The sequence below is a fragment of the Microtus oregoni genome, unplaced genomic scaffold (genome assembly GCF_018167655.1).
Source record: "Microtus oregoni isolate MIOR12 unplaced genomic scaffold, Mior012 000018F_ref0000195, whole genome shotgun sequence".
NCBI classification, from domain to species: Eukaryota; Metazoa; Chordata; class Mammalia; order Rodentia; family Cricetidae; genus Microtus; species Microtus oregoni.
This window is the reverse complement of record NW_024543077.1, coordinates 10,655,343-10,676,142: the sequence shown is the minus strand read 5'-3', so window position 1 is coordinate 10,676,142 and position 20,800 is coordinate 10,655,343. Positions and strand designations below refer to the sequence as shown.

At 40.2% G+C, this 20,800-nt stretch overlaps 1 protein-coding gene across 1 annotated transcript in view; it reads left to right on the top strand.

Moving 5' to 3' along the window:
- The window catches only part of LOC121458915 (protein piccolo), a 309,061-nt gene that overhangs the window by 178,896 nt on the left and 109,365 nt on the right, over positions 1–20,800 (top strand). Inside the window, exon 8 of the mRNA XM_041668303.1 lies at positions 17,532–19,719. Within this exon, the coding sequence (XP_041524237.1) occupies positions 17,532–19,719 (2,188 nt within the window). The remainder of the gene's footprint in view (positions 1–17,531; positions 19,720–20,800) is intronic.

Here is a 20,800-nt window from a genome sequence, read left to right as displayed (position 1 = left end):
ATGAAAAACTAAGAGGAAGCCCCCTGACCTTCAAGACATATCACCTGCTATCTTGTGTCTTTCCTTGTGCCCCAGAACTGGAGTTAGTCTACTGAACAACATGTTCAGCTCACTCTGTATCTGTATGTGCATAGCACCCCTTCAATAACAGATGTTTGTATAACCAAATGAATTTTAACATAATGTATACAAACGTCAGAAATAGTGTGAAAAAACAGAAGTGTTAAGAATAACTACTACTTCGGGAACTGAAAAAAGTGATTGCCAGCACCTACAGCTCAATACTGTTGGATTGGCCTCATTTTCTGCGATAATATTTCAACATCTGAAACAGTTATTTCTTATTTTTCATCTTCATCTCTTATTTTTAAGTCAGACCTCATTTTTCCACTGTGTCATAACTAAAATTTCCATATGGTTTGTCTTCTTGACATCTGTTCTACCATATGAACCTAGTATAGTGTCTGTCTGCTCAGGAAACACACTCTAGGAATTATATAAGTAAAAAACATTTAAAGGACCATGAGGTTGAAATTCCATCAAGGAAATGGTAAAAGGAACCAAAATATTTGTGAAATAGCCTTAAATTTTAGGTGAGATATGTTGTGTGATATTTTACTTTTTTACTCTTTTGATTTTGGGGGGGCCCATCACCCAGCTCCTAAATAAATCACAGTCAGAGGCTTATTCTTAGTTATGAATGCCAAACCTTAGCTTGGCTTGTTTCTTGCCAGCTTTTCCTGAATTAACCCATCTACTTTTGACCTCTGGGCTTTTACCTTTCTCTTAGTTCTGTATATCTGACTTTCACTATTTCTCTGTGGCTGGCTGGGTGGCTGGGTGGCTGGGTGGCTGGGTGGTTGGGTGACTGGCCCCTAGTGTCCTCCTTTCCTTATTCTCTCATTGCTCCTCTTCTTCCTCATTTCTCCTTCATTTATACTCTCTGCCTGCCAGCCCCACCTGTCTTTGCTCCTGTCTTGCTTTTGGCTGTTCAACTCTTTATTAGGCCAGTCAGGTGTTTCAGACAAGCAAAGTAACCCAGCTTCACAGAGTTGAACAAATGTAGCATAAGCAAAAGTCACACCGCTTAAAATAATATTTCCCAGCAGAAGAAGAGAGCACATAATCTAATAACTAGTTTTAGGAAAGGTATTATCTTGGCCAGAAACCAAAGTTAGAAGTTTTCAAGTAAAAATCTATGTATCACAGAAGTCAAAGTTTATGCACTTTAATGCTTAAGAAGCATTAGTTTTTACTTTTGTAGTAATGAATTGAACATTTGGTTTTTTTTTGTTGAGAAAAGAAGAAAAAAAACCATAAACAAAAAACGAGTTTCCACCTCCTCCCAGCCTCCCATTTCCCTCCCCCTCCTCCCACCCTTCTCCCACCCTTCTCCCCCTCCCCCCACTCCTCTCCCCTTCCCTCTCCAGTCCACAGAGCAGTCACGGTTCCCTGCCCTGTGGTAAGTCCTAGGTCCTCCCCCCTCCGACCATATCTAGGAAGGTGAACATCCAAACTGGCTAGGCTCCCACAAAGCCAGCACATTAAGTAGGATCAAAACCCCGTGCCATTGTCCTTGGCGTCTCATCAGCCCTCATTGTTCGCCATGTTCAGAGAGTCCGGTTTTATCCCATGCTTTTTCGGTCACAATCCAGCTGGCCTTGGTGAGCTCCCAGTAGATCAGCTCCACTGTCTCAGTGGGTGGGTGCACCCCTCGTGGTCCCGACTTCTTTGCTCATGTTCTCCCTCCTTCTGCTCCTCATTGGGACCTTGGGAGTTCAGTCCAGTGCTCCTGTGTGGGTCTCTGTCTCTATCTCTATCCATCACCAGATGAAGGTTCTATGATGATATGCAAGATATTCGTCAGTATTGCCCTAGGATAGGGTCATTTCAGGTTCCCAAATCAGCTGCCCAAGGAACTAACTGGGAACCTCATCTTGGGCACTTGGGAGCCCCTCTAGGGTCAAGTCTCTTGCCCACCCTAAAGTGGCTCCCTTAACTAAGAATTGTGGTTCCGTGCTCTCCTATCCACCTTTCCTTTATCCCAATCCTCCTGTTTCCCCAAGTCCCCCCTCCTTCCCTTCTACCTTTTCTCTCCCCATCTCCCCTTACCCCCATTCCACCCCATCCCCAAGATCCCAATTTTCTCCCCGGCAATTTGGTCTACTTCCCTTAGCCAAGAGGATAACTATATGTTTTTCCTTGGGTTCTCCTTCTTACTTAGCTTCTTTAGGTTCACCTATTGTAGACTCCGTGACCCTTATTTATGGCTAGAAACCAATTATGAGCGAGTACATCCCATGTTCATCTTTTTGGGTCTGGGACACCTCACTCAGGATAGTGTTTTCTATTTCCATCCATTTGCATGCAAAATTCGAGAAGTCATTGTTTTTTACCGCAGCGTAGTACTCTAGCGTGTATATATTCCATACTTTCTTCATCCATTCTTCCATTGAAGGGCATCTAGGTTGTTTCCAGGTTCTGGCTATTACAAATAATACTGCTATGAACATAGTTGAACAAATGCTTTTGTCATATGATAGAGCATCTCTTGGGTATATTCCCAGGAGTGGTATTGCCGGGTCCAGGGGTAAGTTGATCCCGAATTTCCTGAGAAACCAAAACACTGACATCCACAGTGGTTGCACAAGATTGCATTCCCACCAGCAATGGATGAGGGTACCCGTTCCTCCACAGCCTCTCCAGCAAAGGTTATCCTTGGTGTTTTTGACTTTAGCCATTCTGACAGGTGTAAGATGATATCTCAAAATTGTTTTGATTTGCATTTCCCTGATTGCTAAGGAAGTTGAGCACGATCTTAAGTGTCTTTTGGCCATTTGAACTTCTTCTGTTGAGAATTCTCTGTTCAGATCAGTGCCCCATTTTTTAATTGTGTTAATTAGCATTTTAAAGTCTAGTTTCTTGAGTTCTCTATATATTTTGGAGATCAGACCTTTGTCTGTTGCGGGGTTGGTGAAGATCTTCTCCCAGTCAATAGGTTGCCTTTGTGTCTTAGTGACAATGTCCTTTGCTTTACAGAAGCATCTCAGTTTAAGTAGGTCCCATTTATTCAATGTTGCCCTTAATGTCTGTGCTTCTGGGGTTATACATAGGAAGCGATCTCCTGTGCCCATCTGTTGTAGGGTATTTCCCACATTCTCTTCTATCAGGTTCAGTGTGTTCGGGCTGATCTTGAGGTCTTTAATCCATTTGGACTTGAGTTTTGTGCACGGTGATAGATATGGGTCTATTTTCATTCTTCTACAGGATGACATCCAGTTGTGCCAGCACCATTTGTTGAAGATGCTTTCTTTCTTCCATTGTATACTTTTAGCTCCTTTATCAAAAATGAGGTGTTCATAGGTTTGTGGGATAAAATCCGGGTCTTCTATATGATTCCATTGGTCGACTTCTCTGTTTCTATGCCAGTACCACACTGTTTTCATTACTGTAGCTCTGTAATAGAGTTTGAAGTCAGGGATGGTAATGCCTCCAGAAGATCCTTTATTGTATAGGATTGTTTTGGCTATCCTGGGTTTTTTGTTTTTCCATATAAAGTTGATTATTGTCCTCTCCAGATCTGTGAAGAATTTTGATGGGATCTTGATGGGGATTGCATTGAATCTATAAATTGCCTTTGGTAGAATTGCCATTTTTACTATGTTGATCCTCCCAATCCAAGAGCAAGGGAGGTCCATCCATTTTTTGGTATCCTCTTCAATTTCTTTCTTCAATACCTTAAAGTTCTTGTCAAATAGATCTTTCACTTCCTTGGTTAGATTTACCCCAAGATATTTTATGCTGTTTGTGGCTATTGTGAATGGTGAAGCTTCTCTGATTTCCCTCTCTGCTTCCATATCCTTTGTGTATAAGAGGGCGACTGATTTTTTGGAGTTGATCTTGTATGCTGCCACATTACTAAAGCTGTTTATCAGCTGTAAAAGGTCTTTGGTGGAGTTGTGGGGGTCGCTTATGTACACTATCATATCATCTGCAAATAACGAAAGTTTAACTTCTTCCTTTCCAATTCGAATCCCCTTGATCCCATTATGTTGTCTTATTGCTATTGCTAGAACTTCAAGCACTATATTGAAGAGGTATGGCGAGAGTGGACAGCCTTGTCGTGTTCCTGAGTTAAGTGGGATGGCTTTGAGTTTCTCTCCGTTTAATTTGATGTTAGCTGTCGGCTTGCTGTATATAGCTTTTATTATATTTAGGTATGACCCTTCTATCCCTAATCTCTCCAAAACTTTTAACATAAATGGATGTTGAATTTTGTCAAATGCTTTTTCAGCATCTAATGAAATGATCATATGGTTTTTTTCTTTCAGTTTATTTATATGCTGGATTACATTGATAGATTTTCGTATGTTGAACCAGCCCTGCATCTCAGGAATGAAGCCTACTTGATCATAATGGATAATTTTTCGGATGTGTTCTTGGATTCGGTTTGCCAGTATTTTGTTGAGGATTTTTGCGTCGATATTCATGAGTGAGATTGGCCTGTAGTTCTCTTTCCTGGTTGAGTCATTGAGTGGTTTTGATATCAGAGTAATTGTGGCTTCATAAAAGGAATTTGGTAATGAACCTTCTGTTTCTATATTGTGGAATACATTAAGGAGTATAGGTATTAGGTCTTCTTGGAAGTTCTGGTAGAATTCTGCATTGAAACCATCTGGTCCTGGGGATTTTTTGGTAGGGAGGTTTTTGATAACAGCTTCTAATTCTTCGCGACCAACAGGTCTGTTTAGATTGTTCACCTGGTCCTGGTTTAGTATTGGTAAATGGTATTTATCTAAAAACGTGTCCATTTCTTTTACATTTTCCAGTTTTGTGGCATACAGGCTTTTGTAGTAAGATCTAATGACTCTCTGAATTTCCTCTGTGTCTGTGGTTATGTCCCCCTTTTCATTTCTGATCTTATTAATTTGCGTGTTCTCTCTCTGCCGTTTGATTAGTTTGGATAGGGGTTTATCAATCTTGTTGATTTTCTCCAGGAACCAGCCTTTTGTTTCATTGATTCTTTGGATTGTTTTCTGTGTTTCTATTTTGTTGATTTCAGCCCTCAGTTTGATTATTTCCAGTCTTCTACTCCTCCTAGGTGAGTCTGCTTCTTTTTTTTCTAGAGCTTTCAAGTGGGCTGTTAAGTCTCCAATATGTGCTTTCTCTGTTTTCTTTAGGTGGGCACTTAGTGCTATGAACTTTCCTCTCAGGACTGCTTTCATAGTGTCCCATAAGTTCGAGTATGTTGTTTCTTTATTTTCATTGAATTCAAGGAAGACTTTAATTTCTTTCTTTATTTCTTCCTTAATCCAGGTATGGTTCAGTAGTTGACTGTTCAGTTTCCATGAGTTTGTAGGCTTTCTGGGGGTAGCATTGTTGTTGAATTCCAACTTTAATCCATGGTGATCTGATAAGACACAGGTGGTTACTAATATTTTTTTGTAACTGTATAAGTTAGCTTTGTTACCGAGTATGTGGTCAATTTTCGAGAAGGTTCCATGAGCTGCAGAGAAGAAGGTATATTCTTTCCTCTTTGGGTGGAATAATCTATAGATTTTGTTAAGTCCATTTGCTTCATTACCCCCATTAATTCTCTAATTTCTCTGTTAGGTTTCTGTCTGATTGACCTGTCCATTGGTGAGAGAGGAGTGTTGAAGTCTCCTACTATTAGTGTGTGCGGTTTGATGTCTGCCTTGAGTTTTAGTAATGTTTCTTTTACGTACGTGGGTGCTTTTATATTAGGGGCATAGATATTCAGGATTGAGACTTCTTCCTGATGAATTGTTCCTGTTATGAGTATAAAATGTCCCTCTCCATCTCTTCTGATTGATTTAAGTTTGAAGTCAACTTTGTTAGAAATTAGTATGGCCACACCTGCTTGTTTCTTAGGTCCATTTGCTTGATAAGCCTTTTCCCATCCCTTTACTCTGAGTAGGTGCCTGTCTTTGTGGTTGAGGTGTGTTTCTTGTAGACAGCAGAATGTTGGATCCTGTTTTCTTATCCAATCTCTTAGCCTGTGCCTTTTTATAGGTAAGTTGAGCCCATTGATATTAAGTGATATTAATGACCAGTGGTTGTTAACTCCGGTCACTTTTTTAGTAGTAGGGTTTGTGTGTTTTCGTTCTTTGATTTGCGCTGGTGAAGGGTCTCTAGATGTCTGAGTTATTGTGGTCATTGTTGGACTCCTTGGTTAGTGATTTTCCTTCTATTATTTTCTGTAAGGCTGGATTTGTGGCTACGTATTGTTAAAATTTGTTTTTATCCTGGAAAATTTTGTTTTCTCCATTTATAGTGAACGAAAGTTTGGCTGGATATAGTAGTCTGGGCTTGCATCCGTGGTCTCTTAGTTTTTGGAGTACATCTATCCAGGACCTTCTGGCTTTCATGGTTTCCATAGAGAAGTCAGGTGTAAGTCTGATCGGTTTACCTTTATAAGTAACTTGGCCCTTTTCCTTTGCGGCTCTTAATATTCTTTCTTTATTCTGTATATTTTGTGTTTTGATTATTATATGGAGAGGGGATGTTTTCTTTTGATCCAGCCTATTTGGTGTTCTGTATACTTCTTGAACCTTCATAGGTACATCTGTCTTCAGGTTGGGAAAGTTTTCTTCTATAATTTTATTAAGTATATTTTCTGAACCGTTGAGCTGCACTTCTTCTCCTTCTTCTACTCCAATTATTCTTAGGTTTGGTCTTTTTATTGTGTCCCATATTTCCTGAATGTTTTGTGATGAGAGTGTGTTGGACTTGCTGTTTTCTTTGATCAGAGCGTTTATTTTCTCTATGTTATCCTCAGAATCTGAGATTCTTTCTTCTATCTCTTGTATTCGGCTGGTTATGCTTGATTCTGTAGTCTCTATTCGTTTACCTAGATTTTCCATGTCCAGCCTGCCCTCTGTTTGTGTTTTCTTCTTTGCCTCCATTTCAGTTTTCAAGTCATGAACTGTTTCCATTATCTGCTTGATTGTTTTTCCTTGGTTTCCTAGGGTATCATTCACTGATTTACTCAATTCCTCGAACTTTCTGTTATACTTCTCATCCATTTCTATAAGGGCGTTTTTTATATGCTGTTTAAGGGGGTCAATCACTTTCATGAAGTCAGTTTTTTCTACTTCTTCTTGATTAAGCTGTTCATGTCCTCCTGTTGTGAGGTCACTGGCTTCTGGTGGTTTCGTGTTGTTTTTCAGATTGTTGGGAGAATTCCTGCATTGGCGTCTGCCCATCTCTTCCTCCCAATACTCCCCTTTGGATCTTCTTTTACAGGATCAGGTCTTCTTGCCCACTGATGTACCTTCCCAGTGATGTCACTCCCCAGAGATGTTTCTCCACAATGATGTTTCACTTGGGGCCCAGATCGAAACTCTGCTGCTTGGTTAGCTCGCGAACAAAGGGCCCACCCTGCTCACTGCGGGCAGGCTATGGGAACAAAGGAGCTACAGGCCACCCCTTTGTCCTCCCGGTTCGGGTTCGGTCCCAGCGCCCTAGCAGGCTGAGCAGGGAGGTGCTATGCCGCCAAAGAAGGGAGGGAGGGAGGGAGACAGGGGGTGGGGGGATCTGGATGTAAGCACAATGATGTTTCACTCGGTGCCCAGATCGAAACTCCGCGCTGCTTGGTTAGCTCGCGAACAAAGGGCCCACCCTACTCGCTGCGGGCAGGCTATGGGAACAAAGGAGCTACCGGCTACCTCTTTGTCCTCCTGGTTCGGGTTCAGTCCCAGCGCCCCAGCAGGCTGAGGAGGGAGGCGCTATGCGGCCAAAGAAGGGAGGGAGGGAGGGAGACAGGGGGTGGGGGAATCTGGATGTAAGCTGAATGGGATAGGAAGAGAGAGGAGGTATGAGCAGTATAGCCCCTGTAGGATGGCCAGGAAGTGTGGGCGGGCTGAGGTACGTTCCCAGCTGCCGCAGCACTCACTCACCACAATGATGTTTCACTTGGTGCCCAGATCGAAACTCCGCGCTGCTTGGTTAGCTCTCAAACAAAGGGCCCACCCTGCTCGCTGCGGGCAGGCTATGGGAACAAAGGAGCTACCGGCCACCCCTTTGTCCTCCCGGTTCGGGTTCAGTCCCAGCGCCCCAGCAGGCTGAGCAGGGAGGCGCTATGCGGCCAAAAAAAAGACGAATTGAACATTTGTTGTTGTTGTTCTTGATGGTCATGGTTTTGTTATAACACTACATGGGAAATTCCATTTCAATCAATATTTTTGTTGAATTTAATAGTTGACACTTTCAGTGTACTAGAAAGTTGAAATTAAAAGACACTAATGATCACTTATCAAAACATTCCTTTCCTATTTAGGATTGAGTTCTTCTGAATTATTAAATACAGCATTTATTTTATGTATATATGTAACTACGTTGTCTTAATATATAAATACTATTTATCATATATCCTGATGTTTACATTTGCATTGTAGATTACTTTCTTCTTTTAAATTAACATACCAATACAAAGGCAACTAATTATTTCATGTACAATAAAGAATTAGTCTTGAGGATTGTGTATATGATAACAACTTCACGCAATTTTGTTGTGCATTTTTTGCTGTTGTTTTAAATGACAGTTTAAAACAGGCAGTAGGTGCTCTGTCCTTATCTTCTTGAAAGTTTTATCATTGACCATCATGAGTTAAGAAGGATATTACCTTCTACTAAAGCACTCATAGTAAAATACCATTCCAATGTCTGTTTTAAAATACACAGTTTCCATGGAACCCAGCTTATGGCTGTGATAATAGAACAAAGTCATTGAGAAGAAAATCAAAGGAATAAGAAACTTAATGTGGTCATTGAACTGCACAGAAATCCTTAGAAACAGCATATATATTGTTTCCTTCCTTGCGATAAAGACATCTGAATCAATAGAAAAGAAGGGAGAGAAGGAGAAGATAGAAACATAGATGTACATGGATATATCACCTTTAAAAAAGTTCTAAGAGTTCTTTAAAAAATACTTCATAAATATTTGGAAAAAGAAGAAATTAATCTCTTTGGGACTTTCCAGAATATATAAGGCAATGAAGGTGACACAGACTGGCGTCTCTCATACTCTGTCCAGTGAGGTAGAAACTCGTTTTCTGCTTGGCTGCTCAGCCCAAGAACAACGGATCTCAGCAACAAAACAAAGCAAACTGGGACACAAGGTGCAGTAAGGGAAAGCTTAAGGATGTCTGATGGAATACTGAGTGCGTTTCAGTCTGCTGGCAACATAGAGAACTTGTTCTGGGACCTCTAAGTGTGTCCTGTTGCTTTGTTTGTATTCTTCTGTTGCCAGAAGAGTGTAATTTAGCTTCTCACACACTCACACTTTATTATTATTATTATTATTATTATTATTATTTTACTTTTGTTATTGTTTCTAGATTTTTACAATTAAACTATCCTCTGGTCAATTTCAGTTCCATTCACAAAGGATAAATTCTCCCTGTCCGTAGTACACAGTCAAGATTTTATTAAGTATCTGACTTTTCCCATAATTTGAAGATATTCCCATTATGTTAGTACTGTTTTTCTAGTATTTTAATCATGAAAGCATTCATTCATATTGGGCTGCAGCCCAATTTTCTATAATGTAGAATTTTAGCGTTTTCTTTCCTTTAAACCTGTGGAACTGGAGGAGAGCGAGGAAGATAAAGATTTTCTGTGACCGCTTGAATAAAGGCACACTCTGGAGGACATGCTCTTGACTCTATACTCAACTGCTATCTTGTCTCAAAACTGACAAATCTTCCTGTAGATGGACAGGTGTGGAGACAGGAAAGCATCTTAGTGCTTCTATTGTGACTTCAGGGTTAATTCCACTTGCCCTCAGTGGAGACAGGAAAGCCTCTTAGTGTTTCTATCGTGACTTCAGAGTTAATTCCGCTTGCCCTCAGTCTCACTGGAAAGAAGTGAAGCATGAGTTTCCTTCTGTTGTTCCTAGGCTCACCTACAACTTCATCATCATCTCCTCACCGAACCTCTCAAAGCTAAATGAACTTGGCGTCCAGGTTTATGTTTTATACAGTTGCCTTGCTTGGAGGAGGCAAAATCCCTACACATTTCCACTTTCTGAATAATAATTTAGAGGCATAAGGGCTTATAATTATTTTTTTTTTGTATCCAGACCTGAGGGAAATAAGGTCAGAGATTAGAAGAATATGTTAATTATTCTTTTTAGCAAGAAAAAAAAGGCCTATTCCCATATTCAAAGGGAACAGAATTTCCGAATTTGAAAGTTACCTCAGAGTGATTTCTGTTCTTAGATTCTGTACGGTTTCCAGAAGTAAAGGGTACAGATCACATCTTATCATTACCGTCTCAGCCTTCAGCATAGTGAGGAACACGCAAGTGTTTAGTGTTTGTTACGATGTTCCCAGCTGTGTTTTTAATTGCCCTTAGATTTCAGATGCATTTTTGTTCGACCTCTTTGTTTCTTAAATGATTTTGTTTGAAGGCTGGGATTTTCTGATTTTAAAATTAAGTTTAACTAGACATCTGATCTCACTGAGTAATTCCAGTATTGATCTGCAAAGTAAATAAGTACATGGTTAAGGTTTTCATGTGTATTTAATTGCGTAATTAATTTTTATTTTAAACCTAGTCATAGATAGCCTTTAGTGAAGTCTCAACTCTATGAAGGTTCCAGTCAGACTGACAGTTTCATCCATGCTAGTTTTCATAGCTACAGCAACAGTGGAAGGTTTCCCAGGAATTTGATGAGGCATCTCGTTTCTGTGACAAGGTAATCAATGCTAAGTATATTATAAAGAACAAAAGCCTTAATTATCTGACAATGTTGGTTGCTGAAAGATCAGTCCCCATGTCAGTTTGAACTCTGATGAGGGCCTCACAAGTCAACATTGCAGCCAAAACAAGGTGAAGAAGAGGAGAAAGATTGGGTGGGGGGGGGGGGCAAAACAGCTTCCTTCCAAAAGGCCTAAGCGGGTAGGTGATCTTACAGTTTAGCACCCTGCTCATGGAAAAATTAGTCAGAAGAGGTGAACGTGTTTTACTATCATGGGGCAAATGGATAATGAGGCAAAATCATCTAGTACATTCTTGCTTCATTTATTTTATCAGATCATTACTGTAACACAGACTCTCTTTTTTATTTATTAGTTTATCCCACTCCTGTCTTTCCAAGGCACCTTAGGAACAGGTTTTTGCTTGTTTTTTTTTATTTTAAATATGTTTTCCCACTCAGAATAAAGTGGAAAGAGAGACATAAAAGAGTAGCTGTTTCCACATCAGGAGATAGAATCAATCAAAAAGAGCAAAGATCTCTTCCTGAGAACATTTTCTAATATCTGTGAGTATTAGCTAAAGGCTACTTAAGGAGATGATTGGTAGGTAATACATGACAACATTGATTTTTATATTATGTGTGGTAGATAAAGGTCATAGGTATAGATAAATATCCTCCAAAGTTCAAAACAGTTGCCCAGTGCAGAGAAACACCTGTTTCCAATAGATTGGTAGGAAGGTTAAGAAACACTGGCTAATTGCACACACATACGTGTGTGTGGTGTATGTGTGCACACCATGAAGAGAAACACCTGTTTCCAATAGATAAATAAGAAGGTTAGGAAACATTGGCTGATTACACACACATGTACGTGTGTGTGGTGTGTGTGCACACCATGAAAGGCCATGAGCTACATTTCCATCCCTATGACCAGAACTATTTTGTTGACCTCCTTGAGAAGATGGATGATGTCTGTCGCCTTTGTGTTACCTCCTGTGACAGCTGCCTGGTCGCTGGAAGAAATTAGATTCAACTGTTTTCTCCTAGACAAAGTCAGACTGATTACTGCCCAGTGGACAGTATCACAAGCGAGAGCCAGGGACTGAATACTGACACTCTGATGGTTTCTTCTGCATTTAATGTGCTCCTGGATAATTTGACCTTGATGTAAGAACCAGGGTTGCTTTTCCAGTCTGTGAGAGAATGGCACAGAGGGTTTGAGACTTTAGTATAAACACAGATTTCAAAATTTTGTATTATAAGTTCCCATATATTTGCCTCTTTTTCTAGTTTTCCTCTCCAAGCTTGTATCAAAAAGGCCCTGAATCTGATCTTACTCATAGGCACTGTTGCATTATCTGCTGATAATGAAGCCAGATGATCATTGAATTTCCCTGAAAACTTACATGTTATACATTTCCCTCCAGAAATACCTGCTTAAAACCCATCCATTTGTTTTGGCCCTAAATTTGCTGTATCTTGTAGACAGAGACTGCGCTTTTATTTCCCGGCCACTCAGACCCAAATAATCACACAGAAACTGTATTAATTATAACACCACTTGACATACGACTCAGGTGTATTTCTAGGTAGCTCTTACAACTTAAATTGACCCATAATTCTTATCCCTGTTTAGCCACATGGCTTGGTACCTTTTCTTACTGCAGCATTTTCATCTTGCATCCTCTGTGTCTATGTGGTGACTGTAGACTGAGCCTTTCCTCTTCCCAGAATTCTCCTAGTCTAGTTGCCCTGCCTATACTTCCTGCCTGGCTACTGGCCAATCAGTGTTTTACTCAACAAATACAAGTGACAATCTTTACAGGATACAAGAGTATTGTCCCACAGAAATATCTGTTACTTTTTCCTTTCTCAAACTGAAAGCAAAGATTGATTTTGAGGTCCAATACTCTATATGTTCTTCTAACTCACCTCCTAGGATACTGCATAGACTAACACAAAAGAGAATACATTTTCCTCTAGAAAACTGTGCCATTACATTACCAGAATGTCTTATTCATCAGCAGTTTGGGTTGACTCACACTGTTTAAAATAAATCCTCTCTGTCTTTTAAAAGAAAAAAAGCAGTTCATAGAAATCTTTCCACTTTAACAGGAAAATAAAACTGCAAAGTCAAGATACAGGATAATTTTCATGATTGGATTTATTTATATGTTGATAAAATGAGAAATGCATTGCCATGTCTTTCAAGTGATATAATGATAGTTTCCTACTGTATCTTAGAGATTGACACCAAGAGCTACCTAAGAAAGTAGTAGTGCAATAGTATAGTTGTGTTTGTATGTGTGTGTGTGCACATGTGTGTGTGCATGCATGTGTGTGCATGTGTGTGTGCATGCATGTGTGTGTATCTGTGTGTGTGTGCATGCATATGTGTGTGTGCATGTGTGTATGTGTGTGTGCATGCATGTGTGTGCATGTGTGTGTGCATGCATGTGTGTGCATGTGTGTATGTGTGTGTGCATGTGTGTATGTGTGTGCATGCATGTGTGTGCATGTGTGTGTGCATGTGTGTGCGTGTGTGTATGCATGCATGTGTGTGCATGTGTGTGTGCATGCATGTGTGTGCATGTGTGTGTGTGTGCACGTGTGTGTGTGTGTGTGTGTGTGTGTGTATGTAAGAAGTCAGTATTGGGTGTCCTTCCAGTCGCTCTTCATCTTATTTTTAAGACAAGCTCCATTGCAGAACCTAGAGCCCACTGGCCCAGACAGAGTTGTTTACCATAGAGTCCCAGGGGTCCAGAAGTCCAGGGGTCCACTTGTTTCTGCTTCCATAGTGCTTAGGTCATAAACTCTTGCTCGTGAGCAGCTTTTTATGTGGTTCCTTGGAGATCAAGTTCAGACCCTCAAATACTTTACACAGCAATGCTTCTCCTCTGCCCTGTAACCTGATTTGTATTTACTTTTTTGTTTTTTTTCAAGACAGGGTTTCTCTGTAGCTTTGGAGACCTGTCCTAGAACTAGCTCTTGTAGACCAGGCTGGCATTGAACTCACAGAGATCCACCTTCCTCTGTCTCCCAAGTGCTGAGATTAAAGGCATCCCCAAGGACTAGCTTTGGAGCTTATCTTGAAGACCTTTTTACTCTCCCCCACATCTTCTTTCATTGTTTAAAAGTCTATGGTCTTCTGGCCTTTGTACAACTGGCTATGGTTATGTTTTCCCCACCCTAGAATGGCATCTCAGTGGGTACAAGGTAGAACAGTCTTCTTTATAGCACTGACTCAAAACTGTACCTCAAAACCTTAGTTTCTCAGATATTGACAATGTCATGAATCTATTTAAAATGAAGACTGAAAATTTAATGGACATTCTTATTCCTGCTGAAAAACAAACAGATGTCTTAACACTGAAGCTCCATATTTTCTAAAATAAACCTAAAGCTGAACAGGCAGGACTGATTCACTTAGCACAATGTTTCTTCCACCTTCATTTCCTCCACTCATTAATCTGCCTCACCCACATGATGTTGTGCCCTGGATAGAGTTCATGATCCTGTCTCTTTTCAAGATGATCTCTCATTTTCATCCCCAGTGTAACTTTCCTACAGGACTTACTTTTTATTCTCCCAACAATTTCAATGTAATCAGTGGTAACTGTATTTTATAAAGAACGTGACACCGGTGAAAAGCTCAAGAAGTCCTTGCCAAGGCTGTGGTTGCAAATGACAGCTAGTTCTTTTTAGATTACACACTGAAGGTAGTTATATTCAAAGCAGATAACCCAATCTTTTGTGTAAGGAATGAAAAGTGGATAAACACTGACCTGTCCACTGCTATTGTCTGTCTACAAGGTAGAAGAGATGACTCGCTCTTACTCAGTGCTGCAAAACCAGTATACTAGAAAAAGTTGTTCCGGGAAGCTTCTTCTGTTAGACAGTAAAACCTTCAGTGCTCACCTCCCCTAACCTAATACATTCAGAATATGACCTGCTGTTGTTGAAGTACGGAGCGGCGGGCTGTGTCCCGCCACCCGGCTAGCTTTACCCGAAATAATTACACGGAAACTGTATTCTTTTAAACACTGCCTGGCCCTTCTCTTCTAGGCTAATTCTCACATATTAATTTAGCCCATTCTAATCATCTGTGTGTGGCACCCCAAGGTGCGCTTACCGGGAAGATTCTAGCCTATGTCCATCCTGGGTCGGAGCTTCATCCCGGGAGCGGGGCATGGCGTCTCTCTCTGGCGTCTGTTGCTGAGAGGAGAGCTTTCGAGTCTCTGAGCTCACTTCCTCTTCCTCCCAGCATTTTGTTCTGTTTACTCCTCCCACCTATCCTCTAACCAATAAAATGGGCCAGGGCAGTGCCTTTATTAGCCAATGACCTTCCTCCATCATGCTGTCTTGGAAACAAGATCAAGATTATTGCTATCTGATATATTAGAATGTGGCAGCCTAGAATCAGAACATTAGACTCAATTGTTGCTTACTTGAAGGGAAATATACTCATGTTTGTAGAAGTCTTCATAAAATCTTTAAAATACAACTTATATCTTAATATTCCAGTGGATAAAAGAATGAGAACTATACTGACCATTACATTTATGTCAAGTCAGAACATTGATAACTAACTCTTTCCCCTAAATGGATGAATGAATGAATGAATGAATGAATAAATGAATGAATGGACTTGATTGAGAAATGTCTTGATTTACTAACTTTTATACCATTTACTTTTTAGAATTATAAATCTAGAAATTAAATGTGAGATTGCATTTGCTTTGTTGTGCTATTTGTTTGTGACAGTTATCTCAGTCATAATTCTTCTTGATTTTTTTTTGTTCTTTTGAAATAATAGTTAATGGGTACCTACAGAAATAAAATGTGGTCAATGCATACTTTAAAGTATAGTTTGTTTCAGTGTTTTCATTTTACCACAGAAAGCTATAAACACCTAACTGGAAGATCATGACAAATCCTGTGCTGTCAAGGTACACTCCCATGGAGACAGCTTGTTGTCATTTAATAAGGGATTTGAATAGCTTTAGAATTGGTGAAAGTTAACTTTAGATCTGGCATTCATACTTCTGGGCCCTGTGGGCACCAGGCATGCACATAGTACCTGTACATGTAAGCACTCACACATTCACATAAAATAAATCTTCCCCAAAATAGCATCACTTATCATGATAGTCTCTCTTGACCTGAGAGACTAAAATCTCCCCCATCTCACACCCTGCCTCACACCAGCTAATGTGTTGGCAAGTGAGTTTCCACATTCATGACCTGTTGTGTAGTCCGGCTAAGCAACAGTGAGGCATTCTTTGACAACGTAGCAGTCTAAAATATATTAAGTGCAAATTTATCAGAAAGCTGCAAAGTCCAGAAGAAATAATATTTTTGGAATAGTAGTTAATGGATACCTATAGTACTAAAACAGCTGTCTCGTTTGACTTTCATATCAACTTCCTGAATTAATTGTGCGTATAAAATGGACAGAATGGGGATAAGGATTAGTAAGGTGTGCAACAGCTGCATTGGAAATGTGCCTTATCCATATTTCATAAAACCTATGCAGGAGAGCAGACGAGAAACATGAAGGAAGTGAACTATGAAAGGATGTTCGAAAGTAACAAAAGTATAGAGGCCTACACAAATATGATCTAATTAATAAGGAATAATGTTGTTATAATAACAAAATAAGGAACAATAAGGAAATGAGATTCTATTTCCAAAACTCATATAGGCAAGTATCACCCATTTTTGTCATATATGTGTGATGACTGAAGGGTGGGTAGGAATTATTTCTTTGGATTGCTAAAGAGAAAGGAATATGGCATCTTCTAAAAAACCATGGATGAGTACAGAGAAGACTAGGCTCCAACTTTAGCATGCTACTGACACACAGACAGTTTTGAGAACATCAGCATGTTTAGCTATAAATGATCTCTCGTGGTGTCTCTAGCTATTCTGATTTTATGACTCTCAAGACTTCTGCCTATTAAAAGGCAAGTATATGTCAAATTAGTGAAATAAACAAAAAGTATTTCACAGGCTATTTTAGAAGGCCATTGTTAGCAGCTTGGTGGCGCACGCCTTTAATCCCAGCACTCGGGAGTGGAGGCAGTGGCGGGCGGATCTCTGTGATTTCGAAGTCAGTCTGGTCTACAAGAGATAGTTTCCAGGACAGACTCCAAAGCTACAGAGAAACCCTGTCTAAAAAACAAACAAACAAAAAAAAAACAGTTATTGTTTTACTTGACTGAAACTAGCTACAACAATCTTTTATGGAGTAAACTATCTTTGCTCTTACAAATTTGTGAAAACACTCGGAAAAAAAGTAGAGTTGCTAAAGAATAGCAAAATTTAAAGGGCGTGGGAATCCAAGTAATCACGGAGACACTGAAAATTGCAAGATAGTACAATGTAAAATGGGGAAGGAAGACAAACATCTCCAACAAATGTATATTGCATTTCAGACAAGCAACACAGCTACAGTGATCATCTATTTTAAATAAATAACCTTATATTTAATAAGTGGGATTGAAAATGAGTGTACAAAGAGTTCCTCTAGGAGCAAAACTAAAATGTTAGCTTGCCTAAAATAAGAGTTTGCCCTGAGTTAAATACTCCCCGGAAATGTTGCAGACATTATGATTATAAAAAACTAATTTACAAAGAAAAATTTTTACTGATTTTATTTGCGATCAACTTTTGAAATTTTACTATGCTATAATACCACAATGTATGTGAACTCACTTATTCGAGTAGAATTTATGTAGTTTACTTCTGGCCTTTATTTTCTTATTTGAGAGTAAAATACAATGTTTTGTTTACTTGATTGTAGACCAAAGGTTCTCAAACCATGACAGCCTCTGGAACCCAGAAAAAAGTCAAGAGAACACTGCCAAACCCCCCTCCCGAGGAGGCTACTACGGGAACACAGTCCGCTTACAGTACAATGGGCACTGCGTCCAGGAGAAGAATGTGCAGAACTAACACCATGGCTCGAGCCAAGATTCTCCAGGACATAGACCGAGAGCTCGACCTCGTAGAAAGGGAATCTGCCAAGCTTAGAAAGAAGCAAGCAGAACTTGATGAAGAAGAAAAGGAGATTGATGCCAAGCTACGGTATTTAGAGATGGGGATTAACAGGAGAAAAGAAGCATTGCTGAAGGAGCGAGAAAAGAGAGAACGTGCCTACCTGCAGGGGGTAGCCGAGGACCGGGATTACATGTCAGACAGTGAGGTCAGCAGCACCAGACCAAGCCGAATAGAAAGTCAGCACGGCATTGAGCGGCCGAGGACAGCTCCTCAAACTGAATTCAGCCAGTTCATACCACCCCAAACCCAAACGGAAGCTCAACTGGTTCCTCCAACGAGTCCTTACACACAATACCAGTACTCCTCGCCTGCTCTTCCCACCCAAGCACCCACCCCGTATACTCAACAATCTCATTTTCAACAGCAGACATTGTACCATCAGCAAGTCTCACCTTATCAGACTCAACCAACCTTCCAAGCGGTGGCAACCATGTCCTTCACACCCCAAGCTCAGCCCACTCCAAGCCCACAACCGTCTTATCAGTTACCGTCACAGATGATGGTGATACAGCAGAAGCCTCGGCAAACGACATTGTATTTGGAACCCAAGATAACGTCCAACTATGAAGTGATTCGCAACCAGCCCCTGATGATCGCTCCTGTTTCGACTGATAATACGTACGCTGTTTCCCACCTCGGGAGTAAGTACAATAGCTTAGATTTGAGAATAGGACTGGAAGAAAGAAGCAGCATGGTGAGCAGTCCAATATCAAGCATTTCTGCAGACTCTTTCTATGCAGATATGGACCACCACACTTCAAGGAATTACGTCCTAATCGATGACATTGGAGAGATTACCAAAGGAACTGCGGCACTAAGCACAGCATTTAGCCTCCATGAGAAAGATCTGTCCAAAACAGACCGTCTCCTTAGAACCACGGAGAGCCGCAGGTCTCAGGAAGTGACCGACTTCCTAGCGCCTTTGCAGACTTCCTCCAGACTGCACAGCTATGTGAAGGCAGAGGAGGACCCGATGGAGGATCCTTACGAGTTAAAGCTTCTGAAACACCAGATTAAGCAAGAATTCCGCAGAGGCACCGAGAGCCTCGACCACCTTGCTGGTCTTTCACATTATTACCACGCAGATACTAGCTATAGACATTTCCCCAAGTCTGAAAAGTATAGCATCAGTAGACTCACCCTTGAAAAGCAAGCAGCCAAACAATTACCAGCAGCCATACTCTACCAAAAGCAGTCAAAGCATAAGAAATCGTTAATTGACCCTAAAATGTCAAAGTTTTCACCTATTCAAGAAAGCAGAGATCTTGAACCCGACTATCCAAGTTATATGAGTTCTAGCACTTCATCTATTGGTGGTATTTCTTCTAGGGCAAGGCTTCTTCAAGATGATATCACATTTGGTCTCAGAAAAAATATTACAGATCAACAAAAATTTATGGGCTCATCACTTGGGTCAGGACTGGGCACATTAGGAAACACCATCAGGTCAGCTCTACAGGATGAAGCAGATAAACCATACAGCAGCGGAAGCAGGTCCAGGCCTTCCTCGAGACCGTCTTCTGTCTATGGGCTTGATTTATCGATTAAGAGGGATTCTTCCAGCTCATCGTTAAGACTGAAAGCTCAAGAGGCCGAAGCTCTCGATGTCTCCTTCGGCCACTCGGCATCTTCTTCCAGAACTAAGCCCACCAGTTTACCAATCAGCCAGAGCCGAGGAAGAATACCAATTGTGGCTCAGAACTCGGAGGAAGAAAGTCCCCTCAGTCCTGTTGGCCAGCCAATGGGAATGGCCAGGGCTGCCGCTGGACCACTGCCCCCGATATCCGCAGACACCAGGGATCAGTTTGGATCAAGTCATTCACTGCCCGAAGTTCAGCAACACATGAGAGAAGAGTCACGGACAAGAGGGTATGACCGTGACATAGCGTTCATCATGGATGATTTCCAACACGCTATGTCTGACAGCGAAGGTAAATGGGGCCTCAGCCTACCCTGTTACTCTCCAAACTCCAACGTGGTTCTCTCTGCATGTTTAATTTTCTCTCTTCAAAAATGTAGTCCATCTTTCTTGGTGCACCTTGTGCATGTTTATTTCAGTTTTATTTCCTGTATGTGTACTTCCTGTGTCTAGACTTGGTGGCATGGTTCTCTTTGATTATTTTAAGTTTCTTGTTTTCTTCTGTTTCATGAGTGTTGGCTTGATTTGTTTTGTGTCTGATTTTTTTAAACAAGTATTACATAATTATATCAATAAAATATGGTCATCCTTAATATACATAACTGGGAAGATTTTCATTGTATGGTTCTTTGCACTTTAAAACTATATTTTGACGTATTTAATAAATTTTAATAAAATCACTAAGAATTGGAGCCATTGAGTAATATTTGGTTCCACTTTGTAATGGAGATGAGTGTTTGAACATCAGACATTATGATTCTCTTGCCGAGAGCTTTTGCAACTGCTTGATGTTAGCATAACACAAAATTTTATCATTCTCATTGAATAGATGTTTTTCATCTTCCTTTATTATGAAGATTATTGCTGACAAATTTGTACATTTACTATTATGCATTAGAAAGTTTAACTCTAATCATGATATTAAAAATAATTTTAGTATGAAATTTTTATATAAAAATTCTATTTAAAACTGAAAAATATTACACTGCTTTTTCAGATGTAACTGTCTGGAGTCTAGGCCTGGGCATTGAATCCTTCCTGCAACCCTTTGGAATTTCATTGCTTTTCCTTTTTGTCCAAAGGCGTCTTGCTACTTTTTTGGTTGAACAAGTACATATGACACTAGAGTTGTTTTAATTGGAAATTCTTATAGAAATATAGAGAGAAATATAGAGATTTTAAATTATTATGTAAAGCCTATAATGTTAGATAAATAATTTGACTTATTTATCTAACATTTTTACTAAGTTTTTTTTTTTAAGATAGATCCTATTCTGTAGCTCACACGGACCTGGAAATCACTATTCAGGTCACACTAGCTGAATTGATGGTGATCCCCCAATTTCAGGCCCAGAAATGCTTGTATCAAAGAC